The sequence below is a fragment of the Neomonachus schauinslandi genome, chromosome 12, assembly GCF_002201575.2.
Source record: "Neomonachus schauinslandi chromosome 12, ASM220157v2, whole genome shotgun sequence".
In the NCBI taxonomy this organism is placed as follows: Eukaryota; Metazoa; Chordata; class Mammalia; order Carnivora; family Phocidae; genus Neomonachus; species Neomonachus schauinslandi.
Genome location: NC_058414.1, coordinates 30,208,068 through 30,225,610, shown reverse-complemented (window position 1 = coordinate 30,225,610; position 17,543 = coordinate 30,208,068). Strand labels below are relative to the sequence as shown.

General features: G+C 40.4%; 1 protein-coding gene across 1 annotated transcript in view; it reads left to right on the top strand.

Moving 5' to 3' along the window:
* The window catches only part of ELAPOR2 (endosome-lysosome associated apoptosis and autophagy regulator family member 2), a 46,271-nt gene extending 35,574 nt beyond the window's left edge, over positions 1-10,697 (top strand). Inside the window, exon 13 of the mRNA XM_044920222.1 lies at positions 10,213-10,697. Coding sequence (XP_044776157.1) covers positions 10,213-10,272 — 60 coding nt within the window. The 3' untranslated portion in view covers positions 10,273-10,697. The remainder of the gene's footprint in view (positions 1-10,212) is intronic.
* Positions 10,698-17,543: the final 6,846 nt, after the last annotated feature.

Here is a 17,543-nt window from a genome sequence, read left to right as displayed (position 1 = left end):
TTTTCAGCAGGAGGGACAAGTGACAAAAGATTACATTTACTGAGAATGTTTTAGTAACTATTTCCTTTTGTTCTTCCAATTTAAGCACATAAATATATTATAAGGGATCATTTAAAAACAGAAGGAATAAGCCACATTCCCCTTCTAATGGTTATTTAACGGTTTTATTTTTTTTCACTGTGGTACTTTAGGAAGGATGTTTTTGTTATGGAATAACAAATGTATAGTTAGTGTCAAGAACTGAGATTTCACCCGACTTGCAAGATAACAAATGAACCTGCCACTGTTTCATGGACAATTTAGGAGACACAAGACTCCTGCTCAGAGACAAAGCACAGCTCAGTGCTCACAGCAGATGCGCTAGCCAGGGTATTAGCATTCATACCAGTTCCCCAAACCCCCCTTTCCTCAGGGTTCTGTGGACAGGAACAGATGACATTTGCACACTCAGTGGCTTGCATTACAGGAAAGGAACTCTAAGCTTTGGGAACCTGACTGTTTTAGAATGGGCAGGAATCATGCCAATGCTTTCCTCCAAAGAGAGGTATTACTGTTATTGTACTAGACAGGTAGTGTGTGTGTTCATTGCTTCACAGGGAGACACCATTTCCTGCCATTTGTTCTGGAAAAATACAATTCCTTAAGCTTCCAAGGCTGCTTTCTATACAAAAATCCTTAAAAAGATAATCTTGAACAAAGGGAAATCACTGTCTTGCTCATAAGATCTACAAAAATGCAAAGGAACCAAAGAGAATTATCTCCCCAAAATATCCAAACCTCATTTCTACACCATCTTGGCTTCTGGTGAATTTTCCCACTAGTATAGCATGCTATCCACCCCTCTTTTTGATTTGTTTGACTGAGGCTGGGTTCAAATCTGGCCAATTTACAGCATATGTCACTTAAATAAAGCTACTACCATTAGGACCCCAAACAGCAAGATGAGATGAACCTGCATTATTAACTTCAAACGACTCCCCAGGGTCCCAGATCCAACTAACTGAATAAATCCCATAAACCATAAGGGTCCACCTTAAAAAGCTAGACAGCTTTAAGTCCCAGTATTGACTTTTCTACTCAGCTTGAGACCTTTCCACTGGCACTGAGATCTTTCCTCCATAAGATTCATGTGGAAGAAGGTCAAAGATATTTTCAGATATTTGCAGAACCCAATATATCTCCCACTTTTGTCTATGTGGCCATGGTAGGGGAACTTGGTGAGCAGTATACTCAACCAGGTGGTCACTGTCTTTTGATCTAGGATGATGGCATTCCAGATACCCAAGATAGATGAGTGCCTCCACAGACTTTGTCTTGACCCTCAAGGGTGAAGTTGAGGGCAATTATATCATCCATAATGATGTTTGAACCATGAGTTGAGGTTGACCTAAATGTCATCAGAGGCTGAGGTGGTGTCATGCCATTCTCTAGCTAAAGTCAGAGACAAATTTTTCACCATTTTTTAATTGAATAACTGCCTATAGGGTGAATATGAATAACATCAGTTATCCCTTTAGAAACCTCTGAATAACCAACAGTAGTCTCATTTTGAAAATCCTTGCAGTTGTCTAAAGGTTAATGATATTTTGGGGCTGTTTCCATAAATAGTTGAATTATGACCACTTACAACTGCTCCTAGGGTACAAATATAAGCCACTATGTTTTTAGGAGAGAAGTTAATGCCTGGCTTCTACACAAGAAGTACAGTCCTGAAGGTACATAGGATGTCTTTGGAAAGAAAGTATTATAGACAATTGTTGGAGACACCAAGTGGGACCTACATTAATTAGGCAATACAGGCTGATGGTGCCTGCAACCTCCTCGTGGCTAGTAAACCTTAGGGTTCCCAATTCACGTCACATAATTGTGTCTCTTCTTTGTCTTTGAGAGACTGCTTAAGGGCACTCAGTCCAACTTTTCCTGTTGGTCCATGCTGTAAACTGGATGGTGCTTTTTCACTCCATGGAATGACTGAGCAATGGCAATGGGAATGTTGGTGTTGATGTTGTTATTTGGGGCAGAAGCTAGAGCCATTCCCTGCTGTTTATTACAGATTTCTCAGTAAGTTTAAAGGGACTTAAGGTTAGAACCTCTGGTGGGTATGGTGGACCTAGTAGTCAATTAAATTTTAGGTACTTGGCAACAGTTTGAGAGGGGAACACTAATGCATTATCCTTTATAGGTGACGGGGTGGCTCTGAAAAACAAATTATCATTAATATCCCTCCATCCTTCATATCTCTCAGGGTCTAAGGTATCTTCTCTCCAGGCACCTCATTACCAGGCTGCATTATTGATCTTCTTCCACTGCCACAAAATCAGTTTTTCCCATTGCAGCTAAAACTTCATCTTATTTCTACTTATCCCCTTACTGACACCTAGACCTATGCACCAGAACATTCAAGTGCAAGAGGGAGAAAGGCATTTAAAAAAACTTATGATGGAGACCAAATATGTCATCCTTTGGGTTGCTTTTGAGTAAAAAGGACACATCATGTCCATGAGTGGTCAGGGTAGAATCCTGGATTTTTATGTAAGTGTCTATAAGCATATATAAGTACATATAACCTTAACCTTCTTACTGATAATTATGCATGACACAGCCAAGAGGAGATGATCCCTTTCTGGGGACAACCATGTTTAGTAACTGAACGACATTATTAAATGTGTGTACCAGGAGGAGGTAGGGTGGAGATAGAGTCAGAAATCTTTTTGATTCATTTTTGAGAAGGCCCTTGTCATGCTCAATGATACCTTTCAACAGTATGAAGTATTGAAGGTCCACTGAACACCTCTACTCTCAGCCCATTTTCAGGTAGCTTTTGTGATATAAAGGGTACCATTGTTGGACTGCAAAAGATCCATAAAGTCACAAACATGGAACGCATTTTCTTCAAGGGTCATAGTGGTGTGGCTAGAGTTAGCGAATCTGACTGGAACAGCAACAGCATAACATGAACAGGTGTCAAAGGGTAAGGCACTACTGATAGCCCAAAGAAGTGATCAGAGGTGTGACCTCATCACTTTGCCATGGAAAAACTTGTCAGCTCTTGGCATGAATCCCAAGTCTTGCATGCTCGGTAACCTCTGCATCTGAAAAAGAATCCTTTACTTTGTGCCCAGTGTGTGATGGTGGATTCATTGCTATGGCAGGCAGAATGATGGGCCATGCAGCATTTATGTCAGTCTGTCTGATGCAATCTCTATTGTGTGCTTAATTCTCTTTGATCTTTTCAGACCATGGGTCCTTAATGGAAGTATCTACATAAGTGGCCCAGATTATTTGATCAGCTGAGATTTGTTTCTGGAATTTGTTGCCCCAGAGAGAAGTAACTTTGATGTGTCAGTCTATAGTTTTCCAAGTGGCAGACCAAATAGTTTGACTCCTGCCAATTCCTCAAGAGTTAGTGGTGATCTAATAAGGTTTATCAAGGCCACAGCTATGAGAATGGCTTTGGGTTCTGCCCACTAAGCCAAGCAATTTTGTAGGTTTTTAGTTATGCATACCTGGTGCTGAGATAGGACAGCTACCGCAGCTGGTGGATACCCATTGGGTTTCAACTCCACCAAACCATCAGTGAACCAGGCCCAGGCATGAGGTAGAACTTAGGTGAACCAAGGACTGGAGCCAGTGGCTTCATTTTTGGTGGTGGGGTAAGGGATAAAGTTTCCCCAAAAGGGTATTCTGCCATTTTTTCATGTGAGGTTGAGATGCTGCTGGGCAGGACCAGCTGCATTCTTGAATATATCATTTGTATTTGACAAGTGAGGCTTATTAGGTCTTTGCCACCTTGCTGACCCACCATGAATGTGACTGTCAGGCTGTAGAATCACAAGATGTGCATGGGAATGGCTTTCAGTTTTGACAAGAACTCAATAATAAGCTAATAGCTGCTTTTCAGAAGAGCCCTACCTGGTAGCCATATCAAGGTGATGAGTCTAAAATCCCAAAAGGTGCCTCTGGGAGAAGGCTCCTTCCCATTGCTGAAGTCTCTAATTGGCAGAATCATTAGTCACCGAGAATTCTATCACAAAGTGGTCATTAGGGCTGTGAGGCCACAAAGGTGGAGAGCATGATTCAACTTGCTGGACAGTTTTTAACATAGCCTGTTAGTTTGGGCCCACCTCAAAAGATACTACTTGGTAGGTTAGCTGATGTCAAAGAGCAGGTAGCATATTCAAGTGAGGCCATGCTGTCTCCAATAGCGAAGAGTCTAGTCAAGTTCTGAACTGTTTTTCCATGACTGGCAGATAGGGTTAGCATTGCAAATATGATCACATGGTCTCAAGAAACTTTACTTACTTAGCAGTTTCCTGAATTTTTGTGGGGGTTTACCAGCCATCTTTGTTGGCAGAAGTCTGACAATACAGGCAATGCTGTTGAGACTGAGGCTTTTGACTTGACACCGACATTGCATCATTTATGTTGTGACACCTTTCGGCATCGGCAGGTAGAGAAACTTGTGTGTAATCCTGACACAGACATTTGTTGCAAATGGCAGAGGAATTAGGAACCCTTGCAATGCCCTTCTAGCTCTCCTCTCCATGGGACTGCTCTTGACCGCGGGAATCTCCTCTGGTACTTAGCAGATGCGGAGGTATACACATGTACCATCAAGTCCTATGGACTTTCGGATGTAGAAGCAACAACAGCAGCATCTTGGATAGTCCTGCAGAACCCCTCACACAAGGTCACATTACCTTAGCTTCCCCACTGAGAACCTTGCTTAAACCCCATTAGTGGAATTTACACGTTCCTCTCCTATCACACGTTCTGGTAGGATGCTGACTTTGGTGCCTGCAATGAAGAGTCTTAAATGTTTGAATCCTCCCCCTCCTGAAGGCTCCCAAGCCAACTCAGGTGGTTGTGCCTGGCCTTCAGTCCCTCTTGGTGACAGGAAAACTAATCATCTTTCCCCGTAAAGCAGCCAAAGTCAAGATAGATGGGGAGGAAGAGATTAAGGGTGCAGAGAAAGACAATTTCTGTGACAGCAAGCAAACTCATTTGCTTTTGCTTTTAAGCAGCATTGCAGTTGCTCAAGCAAACTTCCAGTGTTTTCGTCCACCTAAAATCGTATGTTGAATGGCAAGGTTATCATTCCCGACATCATCTATTTCAGCTTTGGGACTCCTTCTTGTCTCAGTCCAGCCAGATTGATTTTGGGCTGAGGCTAGAAGTGTTTTGTCTTTCTGTTGATTTAGGCTTATGTTGATTTCGCATATTGGAGCCTTTTTTAAAAAAAGGGAATCCACCTTACTTCTTGCCCCATTTGCATAAATCTAAATTATTGCCTGGTTTTAAAATAAAGGATAGGGGAAGTTTCCAGGGTGGGGCTGATCATATTAACTTATTAAGATTCCTTTGGGTCAGTTTGTCATTCTGCAGTGACTTTCCACATTGCAAACCTAATCTGGGGCAGTAAGAGCCCCAGTGCTAGTCATTCCCTCACTAGGTTTTCCTGTGGGAATTCCTCAGGGAAATCTGCTAAAGAAGGCCAAAGCTCTGTTACTGCAGTCGAGACCCACTACAAAATCTTTGAGACCTTTGTGAACACACCCAAAGTTGGCGTGACAGAGTGCAAGAGGTGTTTAGCGCTAGGATGGCCCAGCTGTTGCCATTCTTAGTGATCATTGATTCCTGCCACATTATCTTCAAAGAGAATCAGCAAAAATTTTAACAGTTCACCTAGTTTTGGCCCATAAGTGGTTTTTGTTTTTTCTTTAAGGGTCATCGTCGGTGCATAGCTCTGTAACCTCTGTCTGAAAGGGGGTGAAACCTTTTCCTCTCAGGGTGCATTTTAATACTACTTGTTACCAAGGGGCACACCTGCAACTGATTGCCTGATTGGTGAGGAAGTCCTCTTGCTCAGAGGAGAATTAACATCCAGGCCACCATGCAGGCAGCTGAACGATGAACTCTTGGAACCACTTCCCAAAATCTAGCCTACAGCCACCTCCCCGGTTCCTTTCCACTTCCAGGCAGTGAAGTGGAGAACTTTAATTGCCTTGTGGATCATACAGTTTGGTCACCATGTTTGTTGCTAATTCTCATGGACTTTGCTCAAATCTTGTTAACCAGTGTGTGAGGCTGTCACCCTTATTCTTCTAGAAAGACACCTGTCTGTCAGTTTCCCATCTCATCAGCAAAACAGTGAAGAACTACGAAGGTTATGAAATTACAATATGCTTGCTAGCCACCAAATTAGCCTGCCATACTTTCATGGACATTTTGAAGAAAGGAGTCTCCTGGGTCAGAAACAAAACAAGCCTATTATTCACAGAAGTAGCAGTGGCCAAAATGACAGTGTTTCTCTTGTTTCCTCAAGCCCCACTTCCCACAGAGTGAGGTGGCCTAGGTGATGCACAGTGTGTTATGCTGTAGAACAGGAGCCCTTAGCTTGGGGCATCTGAATCTTCTCGAACAGTCAGGAAGCAAGTCTGCCGTTTGCTCCACAGGAGGAGAGAGGTTCAGGGCTGCAAGCAACCTTTGCTTGTGTTCTTCCAAGGCTTTTTGTAATATAAACAGCTTTGAGAAGATTGTGTACCATTAAGGACAATTAACGTCTTCCTTAGAAGACTTGCAGAAACACAAAGAGACCCATGGAGAATGATCCTCATCGTCAGCATATGTAGACTTCTCTTACCTGATTTGATCTTGTGATTCCCTCTTTGTAAGGGCATTGCCTTATAGTGGGGGAAGCAGTCAGGTGCCAGGGAAGATTTTGAGGAGAAAGTGACCTCTAAACTGAATGAAAAGAAAAAGTGGGAATTACAAGTTTTTTTTTTTAAGATTTTTATTTATTGGACAGAGAGAGCACAAGCAGGCGGAGTGGCAGGAAGAGGGAGAGGGAGAAGCAGGCTTCCCGCGGAGCAGGGAGCCTGATGTGGGACTCGATCCCAGGACCCCGGGATCATGACCTGAGCCAAGGCAGACGCCTAACCGACTGAGTCACCCAGACACCTCAGGAATTACAAGTATTAATAAACTTTGAAGTCTTTCTCATATTGCAGTACCTCCTTTGTTGTTATTTTATGGCCAGAGAATCAAAAGCTTGAAAGATTACTGGAAACAGTCACAGGAAACATGATGGAGGATAAAGTCTTTCTCGCCTTTTTGTTTTGAATAGCAATTTTAATTGCCATAAAGATTAAAAAAATCATTTAAATGAAAATTTAAAATACTCTGGAAAAGCAGAAGAATTGTACAACGGTACAGCCACATACCCATCACCTAAATTTTACTGTATTTGATTTATTACCTATCTGTCTAAATCTCTATCTCTCTGTTCATTTACGAATAAATCCTTTTTGATGCATTTCAAAGTAAGCTGCAGGACTCAATACATTTCACGCCTAAACATTTCAGGATATGTATAATTGATGAGAGAATTCAATATTTTCAGTTTTTTTCTAAGGGACATTGTTTACATAGAGTGAAGTGCACACGTAACAAGTATGCAACTTGATGAACCCTTGGGAAGTGCATATATTTGTGTCACCCTAAATCCTATCAAAAAATAGAATATTAAGCTCACCCCTGAAAGTAGACTCATGTCCTTTTGCATGCAATTGATCCCCACCCTCAACCCCCAGAGGAAACTACTGTAGTGATCTTTTTCAACTGTAGACTAGTTTTGTCTGTTTTAAAACTTCATATAACTGTAACTACACAGTGTATAGTATTTTGTGTAAGATTTCTTTCACTCAGAAAAATGTTTTTGAGATTTATCTACCCTGTGTTAATTAGCGGTAGATTCCTTTTTATGCAGGATTAGCATTCTGTTGTATGGATAGGTCAAAATTTGTTCAGCCATTCTCTTATTGATGAATACTTGGGCTATTTTTAATATTTAGCTATGAACGAAGCTGCTATTAATATCATTGGACAAGTCTTATTGTGTGTCCCCTTTAAGAATTTTGTTATGCCTGGCTCTGTGGAGAAAAAATGGTTGTAAGTTTCTTAACTGTTATGTCATTTAAGATTTGCTTTATCTTATATATGCTTACTCCTGTCCTAAAGGTCAGATCTTATTTGGTATTTTCCTCCCAATACACTGGACTTACCAGGTTTTATTTATGGATTTACTTTTCTTGACTTTTCTCAGCAACATTAAAAATGTATCTTCAGGGTTTTTTGTTTGTTTGTTTTCTTTGTTCGTTCTACCATCATTCATGGGATACTATCTGATAGACACTCTGCCCGGTTTTGGTGCTATGTCAAATTAGATAGAGTTTCTTATGTCAGAGACTATCTAGTTTATTAGGGCATGGCACATGCACATCATTCACAGACACTTACCATCATCCATTGTGACGAGCACAGAGAAGGGAGTGCAATAAGGTAGTGACAGGTAAAGAGAAGCTTCTGGGAAAAGTTGGCATTTGAGTAAACTCTTGAATTTAGAACTCAGAAAAATAATTTGTATGGCATCTTTATTTAATGTTTGAGTGAACTGATACCTAGAGAGGTTCCGTTATTTGTCTAAGAGAGGGTTAGGTAGGAGTTAAAAACCCATCTCCTGAGTTCCAATCCAGTGTTTTCCTTTCTGAAATGTGGCATTTCAATGCATTTGCATAAGCATTGACAGCCTACCATGTACTAGGCCTGGAGTCAAGTTTTGGGAATTTAAAAAATGAATAAGCTACAATTCTTGTCATCTGTAAGTCTCAGTTAGTGGTGCTAAGTACACACACACACAAATGTGTAAGTACATATATATCCCACCATCTCAATAATAGCAAAATCCCATGTGAACAAAGAGGACACAGCATCTAAAGCCCTATGATGCTAACATGATTTTATAAAGTGTTTTCTTTCAAATCGCACCTTGAGGATCACCAACAGGCCTCTGTCCCTTCTCCCCTCAGGAACATATTGAATCAAATCTTCTCAAGGAAAGACCATAAAAATCTCAGATTTCCTTTTTAGTTTATTGCTGGTACCCTGAAGCTCTTTCCCATAATACACTGTAAGCTCCTTGAGGACAGACATTTTGTATCCCTAAAGTCTAGTCCTGTTCCTGCAGTGCACTGGGGCTTAGTAAACATTGGAATTATCAACAGTTATTTCAATAAAGTGAGGTCTGGTCAACATGAGGCTCCAGGCAAACTTCTTCAGAGGGATCGAGTGAGAGCACTGAGGAGATGCACGGTCTGCCCTCGCGGGGGCATGTCATCTCAGCGCAGGCAAGGAAAAGTGAGATGGTGGTGTTCGTATGGTGACGTTTTTCCTATACTCCTTTCCCTGTAGCCCAAAAGCTTGTCTGAAGTCTTGGACTTCTCCATTCAAATGAGAGAAAGCACAAAAGTGGCCTTATTCTTTCTGACAGATACTCAGGGTCTGCTCACTTTTATTTTCTCATTTCACTTCTCTACTTCAGACATGCATCTGTTTGCACCTAGGATTGGTCCACCTCCTATTTATTTTAAAAATAATCCTAGTTCTCTTCATTGTTATTCTCTTTGAAAGCATAGTACCCCCCACTCCATTTCAGCAGACTCCACAGAAAGTTTTTTCTGACTTTCACAGTGAAACATTGGGAGAATTCTCTTAATTCTCTTTTTCCCCATTAAAGAAGTGCTTATTTTAATAGGCTGCATTTTGAATGTAATATGTAACAAAAGCCAGCAATGATGTATCTGAGTTAAAATTTTGATTTATTATCTAAGATGATTTGTTTTTAATATCTTTAGAAGGTATATACCCAAAAGATTTTCCTAAAACATGTCAGTGAACCCAAATGATCTTATATCTTACTGGGGTCCTCATTATTTCTGCTGTCCTTCTTCTTACTAGGTATCCTATGTTATCTTGTGAATATGTAGCTTCTGTCAGTCCTCTTTTGTCCAAAATTCTTATGGCAAGGTCATCTGTTTCAGCACCCAGGTCATATATCCTCTTAAGAAGGGTCTGGTCTCAGTGGTTTCTTCACAAAAATTTGTGAAGCTATATTTTTTGGTATCTATTGCGATCATGTGTTTGCTTCTATTTTGGATTGTCTGTCTTATCTCCTGGATGTCAAAAGCATCCTTCAAGGTAGGCATGCTATCTGTTTTATATCTGCCACTCTCCTTTAAATGTAAAATCCTAATCACACTGGCATGTATGTAGATTAAAATGATTTCCAGAACTTTCCTTCTGGATGCATAAGATCCTAAAATCTTAGTGGAATTTGAATGAGTTCATTTTGTTTCAATATTTTTTTCTTCATAGGAAAAAGAAGACCATTTTGAATCTGTTCAACTGAAATCCTCAAGATCCCCAAATATATGAAAAGACAGTGCTGTAGACTTCAGACTAATGAACAAAGAAACCTGATCTCTAGTTCTACAGGACCGTAGCTTAGATCCTGTCTTTGTATCCCGGCACATTGGTGATTTCACAGAGGAGGGCCATGCCGCTGAAAAGGGAAGGAGGTTGAAACGTTTGATTGCCTTATCACATGGTCAAGTATTTTGCCAAAAATAGGAAAGCAAATGGCTTGGGTCTCAACTGAAGATGAAGCTCAACTCAGGAAGAGATTTATCTGTAAATAGACATAACTGAAAACCAAGGTTAAGCCCCCCAGTGCACTGCTGATGCATGCCATATAATTAATGGGTAACTTTTATTCTTTATAACTTCTACATAAAAAGTGTGCTTTGGAGGGCAGATGTGAGCATATGCATTGTGATTCTATTTATGTCTTTGTTTATAGTTTGGGGGAAGATTTGAAAAATTTTAAGGTATAGTTTTTTCCCATTATTTTCCTGACGGACCTTAAAACATCTTTTCTATTAAAAAATGATGAACAAAAGAAGACAATAAATTTTTCATTTTTCCATAGGGTCTTTCTTGATTTCAGAAGCCTAAGTAAGCAGTAACTTTTCAGGAAGAATAAACATGTAAACATGTGCTTGGGTTACCTAAACTTACATTCGCCTTTGAAATTTCATCCTTGTTGGAACTGGTAAGAAGGGCTTGACTGAAAGAGTTGAAGGAGTATTAAAAAAAAAAAAAAAAGGCAAAGAGAATCCTGTCTTTCCATTAAAACAAACAAGCTCATGGTATTGTGGAAATCAAATGGCTTAACACCATTTATGTAATGCTTGAAGTATAATTTCAAATGAGTAAGAAAGCTTGTTTATCAAATCACATGCAAAATCAAGAAGAAGGAAGTGGGATGGCTTGTGTATAAGTACACGTAACTGTGCAAAGGTATTGGGATAATTTCATGGTTTGCGGAAAATGGCAGTGGGATATTGGCCCTATGTCAAGCATCAAAGTTATATGGTTATTTTTCTGCTAAGACATTGAGGATTATGACTTCCATGGAAGTTTTTCTTTTTGAGTATATAAGGCAGGAACTCAATGTTGGGAAATTGCATCTAACTGTATTCAGAATAAGAATGTGGGTGTACCATAAGTAGTTAGGAAATACGAGTTGTTCTTATCTCAAAAGTGATCCAGGTAATTGTGATACTTCCTCTCACGGATGGATTCCTAGAATTAGCACGACTTCAATATTATCTGTTGAAAGAAGTTTGAATGAAGTTGGATCTGACTAATTGTGTGTAAACCTTTATTGTTTCAGAACTGGGAAAGAGGGGAGTTTACTGACCATTGATGAACTAAGGTGCTCTGGTTTGCTTTCAATAAACAGTAATCTTTGTAGATCTTAATCTAGATTTTTTTAAAAAGACTGATGATTGCCTGAGAGGCAGGCCATAAGGGCAGGGTCTGTGAAAGTTTTGTCCCAAGTCTTTCAATGAGGTATGACTTGTAACTTTTGATTCGGCAGGTAATGTCTTTATTTTTGTGGAAAGTGGGGGAAAATAAATAATTGCAGTTATTCCACTGGTAGGTAAAACACTGAACCATCCTGTTATTGTTGAACGAATGTTCCTTTTGTGTACATCTTTGCCGTGGGATTCATGAGTATAGGTGAGGTTGCCAAGGTTTTATTGTTTGTCGTGAAATTCAGGGAGGGCATCACTTAGCATCAACTTTTTTTCACGTTCAATTTCCTAAATCTTGTTTTTTAATTAGAAATTATTACAATAAATTATTTTGGCATTGCTCACAATTATCCTGGTAACTGTGCTCTGATGAGCCTTTCCCCCTCTTGATCAAAATTTAAACAGAAGAATGACAATACATTGGAGATGCACCTCTTCAGAGGAGCCCTGGCAAAGGTGTCCAGGCTGGACAGATTCAGGAGGTTGCACATAGTCACCTGTCACCTCTCTTCATCTTCGGCTGTGTTCCACGTGTATATACCAAGCCACAGAGATAATTGGGAGTTGCTCCCAGGTGGCTTCTTTCTTCTCCTGTCACTGAACTAAAATCTCTGACATGTCAAAAAATGCCTTAAATTTTAATGAACTCTCTGAAAATGTATTTGATATTGAAGAATTTATTTTATCTCTAATTTTAGATATAAAATAGATTTTGTCAGCTCAGTCCCATCTTTGGAAAGGAGCTGCCTTTCCCCTTTCCCCAGTGATTTGTCATTTTATTCTGAGCGCTGAAGGAGTATGACAGAAAGAATATCAGGAAAATATTCAGACCAATCTTGGCTATAAAATTCACTGTAATTTTGTCTTGTCTTTGCAGAGCTTAGTGGAATGTTGAAAGGCATAAACAAATTAATCATGTTTCTGTGACTTTTAGTAGACATTTGTTGTTTCTTTCCCCTCATAAATGGTGGAAGAAGAAGTTATAGGTCATTTTTCTAAAAGGCACAGGTTTTGAAGCCTTAAATACTACATTAAGTCCATTGTTGCCTATAATATCTCCTAGTGCTCTGTCAAAACATATTTAAATCGGTTTTCCACTGGATGGGACCATGTCATCTATGGATAAATTACATCATGCCATTTAACAATGTTGAGCAATTTGATATGTGTCCACTAGATTTAAAAGACTGAATTTTATTCTTGTTGACTTTTCCCCCTTTTGGTTACTAGTAAATCAAGTCCTTTCCAGGATTAAAAATGTTTCATAGTATTTTTGTGTAGAGTTTTGTGATTATTTTCTTCCCAAGGAGAAAAGATGGTTTAATGGTTATATGGAATAATTGCTTGGGTCCAATCATTTATGAACCAGAGTGTCCAGATTCCCAGGTAATGGGTCATGATTGTGATTCTTCAAGACCAACTGGGTCAACTATCATTTGACATCTGTCAATAGAACTACTTCCTATGGCTCATGGTCATTCCTAATAGAAGGCTAATGTGCCGATCATTTCTCTCTTCCTCATGAAAGTAAATTTCCTGGAAGTTGGGGTGGGAAGATGACTTCACTGGCAAGGTTAAAGTCAGTGTATTGCTCACATTTATCTTTTTTAAACAGAAGATATATAGATTAGGTCTTCCTCTTGAGAGAAATTAAAATATCCTCACATCTCTTTTATCATAACTATGGATGTTATCTCATATTTACAGGACCAAGCCCTATATTCAGGTTGCCCTAAAGAAAAGGTCCCAATGAACCATGAGAGACTATGGACTCTGAGAAACAACCTGAGAGTTCTAGAGGGGAGAGGTGTGGGGGGATGGGTTAGCCTGGTGATGGGTATTAAAGACGGCACATTCTGCATGGAGCACTGGGTGTTATATGCAAACAATGAATCATGGAACACTACATCAAAAACTAATGATGTAATGTATGGTGATTAACATAACAATAAAAAAATTAAAAAAAAAAAGAAAAGGTCCCAAGATGAGTAAACTCAAAAAAAAAAAAAAAAGCCAACAACAAAAAAACAACACCTGTTGTATTCATTGGATGCTAAAATGGATTTCACCCTCACATTGCCTGGCCAGAGATGACACTCTTGCTGGATTTTTTTCTTTTAGCTTAAAATTTTCAGATGAGTTCATTTTAGGATCATAAATGAAGGAAGTAAAACTTGAAGATGGGGACAAGTGATTGAAAATTGATAACACTATTGAAGTGGATATTGATGCTACCATCACAATTGATATTACTATTGCAGTTGTCTAGGTCAGAGACCAGCCAACTTTTGCCGTAAAGGATCAGGTAGTAAATATTTTCAGCCTTGCAGGACATGTGGTCTCTGTTGCAACTCTGTAGCATGAAAGCAGCCACAGAGAACATGTGAACAGATGGTGTGGCTGCATTCAAATAAAACTTTATTTATGTACACAGAAATTTGAGTGTCATTTAAATTTCACATGTCATGACATATTCTTCTTTGATTCTTTTCTCAACTATTTAAAAATGTAGAAGCATTCTTGGCTCCCAGGCCTTAAAAAAACAGGTACTGGACTAGGATTTGGTCTTCAAGCTATGGTTTTGCCAACCAGTAGTTTTTTTTTTTTTAAAGATTTTTTTTATATATTTATTTATTCATGAGAGACAGAGAGAGAGAGAGAGAGAGAGAGAAGCAGAGGGAGAAGCAGGCTCCCAAGGAACAGGGAGCCCGATGCGGGACTCGATCCCAGGACCCTGGGATCATGACCTGAGCCGAAGGCAGACGCTCAACCGTCTGAGCCACCCAGGCGCCCTGCCAACCAGTAGTTTTAATCGCTGCCACCCACGAGCAAAACTATTCAGGAGAATCTGCGTACAGATTCTTGGCCTGTTAGGTGGTTACCACCTCAAAATTTTCTTAAGTCTCTAGAGATGTTCAGGAAGAAAATAACCCATCACCTTTCCTTGATGATTTAATCACCCACACAAAGGCAAAGCCAGATACTCTTCTGCATTCCTCTTGTAGTTTTGGGACTCACTTCTCGATATTGATTAGCAAATGATAAAACTAAAGTATGTGAATAGGTTCAGATTCAACCAGCAAGATTGATTTAAGCACCTTGTCTCGTTGGGATTTGTGTAATACTTATTGCTAAGGTAACTGGATTTGGAGATAATATTCAATCTCATATACAGATCAATTTAAAGGAAACATAGCATCCTCAAGTAGGGGCTCTTGATGTATAAGAGTAGTTTCATTTTTTTTTTTTTTTTAAGATTTCATTTACTTATCTGAGAAAGAGGGAACACAAGCAGGGGGAGGGAGAGAAGGAGAAGCAGGCTTCCCACTGAGCAGGGAGCCGGATGTGGGGCTCGATTCCAGGACCCTGGGATCATGACCCGAGCCGAAGGCAGATGCTTAATGACTGAGCCACTCAGGCACCCCAAGAGTAGTTTCAGCAGAGATTCTTGAGTCCCAGCACTGGAGAGGTTCACCTCATCCATTTGCCCATGTCCAGGCAGCACACACCTCCATCCACACACGTTTACCAAATCCTATTTTAAGACCTACTGAGCTACAAAAGACAGTTAGGATTCCTTTAATAATGTTGTGGCTTGAGAAATGGACCTCCAATTGGCTTTTAATTTGTTGGAATTTTCCTCATCTTATTAATGAGTCTTAGAAGAAGAGCTCTGTCTAAAACTATCTTGTGGTATTGGTAGATTTGGTGTAGAGCAGGGCAGTATTTCCTTTATCTCAGATGGCTGCTTTCAGATTACCATTGGTTGGGTTAAATAAAAGAATTAAACCAGTGGGAGTTCTGAAAACCTCAACTTTGTGTTACAAGGCAGGAGTGATCATTGCCTTCTTCACGGGTTTGGGCCTTTGTTATTAGAGTTCCGGTGGTTTGGACCCACACCGGTGTTCCATCTTCCTGGCACCTCATTCTTGGCTTCTCCAGGCTTATAGTGAAGAGCTCTGGGGCCCGAAGCTATCAAGATGGCTAAGTGAGGAAAGCAGGGGCTAGCGCAGGGAAAGTGGACGTAAGATTGTAAAGATGCACTGTCTGAATTACCTCCTTTCTCAGCTTCTCTCTTAATCTGTCCCCTGTGTGGTCTGCCAACCAGCTTGCCCCACAGCTTGAAAATGGGGCTTTTTAATTTTTTAAAGAATTTATTTATTTATTTGACAGAGAGAGAGCACACAAGCAGGGCGAGCAGCAGAGGGAAAGGGAGAAGCAGGCTCCTCACTGAGCAGGGAGCCTGACGTGGGGCTTGATCCCAGGACCCTGGGATCATGACCTGAGCCAAAGGCAGATGCTTAACTGACTGAGCCACCCAGGCACCCCAGAAAATTGGGCTTTTTTATATTACCATGATGAATCTGGGTGGGCAAGAGAATCTGTTAAGATTTAAGCTAGAGAGGACCCAGAGCATTTCAGAAACTGGAAACACTCAGAAGACCAAAAATCATCACCCAGAGCATTAGGTTATGATATGTTTAATGAGTAGGGTAGATATGCTGCTTGGGTTTCTGAAATTCAGGAAGTTTTTGAAAAGATGGATCGGCTCAACCAGTTTTATATTCTGGAAGGATGAAATGTTCTTACCAGAGTTAAAAAAAAAAAAAACCAAAAAACTTATTTGTTCGAAATGGCTTATGTAAAAATGATTTTATAGTTGCTGTTTTCCCATACATACTCTGAATGTTTTTCAAAAGATTATTTCTAGGGATCACATGTTAGGTAATGCTCTTTCCAATAGGGAACAAGGCTTGGGGCAAGGAAGGAGAAAACGACGAGAATGGTCAGTTACTTCGCTTCTGGTGTGCAGGTGGAGTGTGAAAGGTACAGTGGCCTGTAGATCAAAATCGAACTCTCCATTGCAGTGTTCTCAAGATTCACCCATGCCCTCATTGTCTTGTTTAAAAAGATCCATGATCAATTTGATTGTTTTAGGCATCAGCTGTGTCTCTGAACCATCCATCTGATATGGCCTTCTTCCCTCTGACTGTCCTATCCCATCAATGGATTATGTTTATTCTCCCTCCCATCAGCCTTGCCTCAGTCTTTATCTTGAACAGATTCTCATTTGGGGCGTACTTACCCAGCACTCCCACCACTGTCCACCACAGCAGGACACTCTTCTACCATCTCAGGTCTTGAATCTATATCCCAGTCCTCTCCACCCACTCCCCCAAATCCAGGTTCTTCTTTGAATATGAGTTCGGGGACTGGTTTGCACTGTTGTGCATTCTGGATGGATTGGTTAGGTTGCTGATCCAAATGCATTCAGAAGGGAGGAGAGAATTTCAAACACCTGACTCCTCACTGTATGTCCTTCAAGCCCAGGCCTGTTGGCTGTGTGCACCTGCTCACAATTTCTAGATGTTTTAAAAATAGCATTGGGGCGCCTGGGTGGCTCGGTTGGTTGAGCGACTGCCTTCAGCTCAGGTCATGATCCTGGAGTCCCAGGATCGAGTCCCACGTCGGGCTCCCTGCTCAGCGGGGAGTCAGCTTCTCCCTCTGACCCTCGTCCCTCTCATGCTCTCTTTCTCTCATTCTCTCTTTCTCAAATAAATAAACAAAATCTTAAAAAAAAAAATAGCATTGGTACATCCCGATGAACCAGGCCCTGGTTATTGAGCCCATGGGCCTTTCCTATCCTCCAGTCTCCTCCTCCTTCCTCTCACTATTTTCCTCAGTCACACTTCTTCCATTAGAATAATTTCCTGCCTTTATGTTCCTTAAAGCCAGGAACTACATTGAATGATCCCTCTTTCATGGGCTGAAGAGTGCCCCTCCCCCCAAAGGGTATGTCTATATCTTAACCCCTGGAACCTGGGA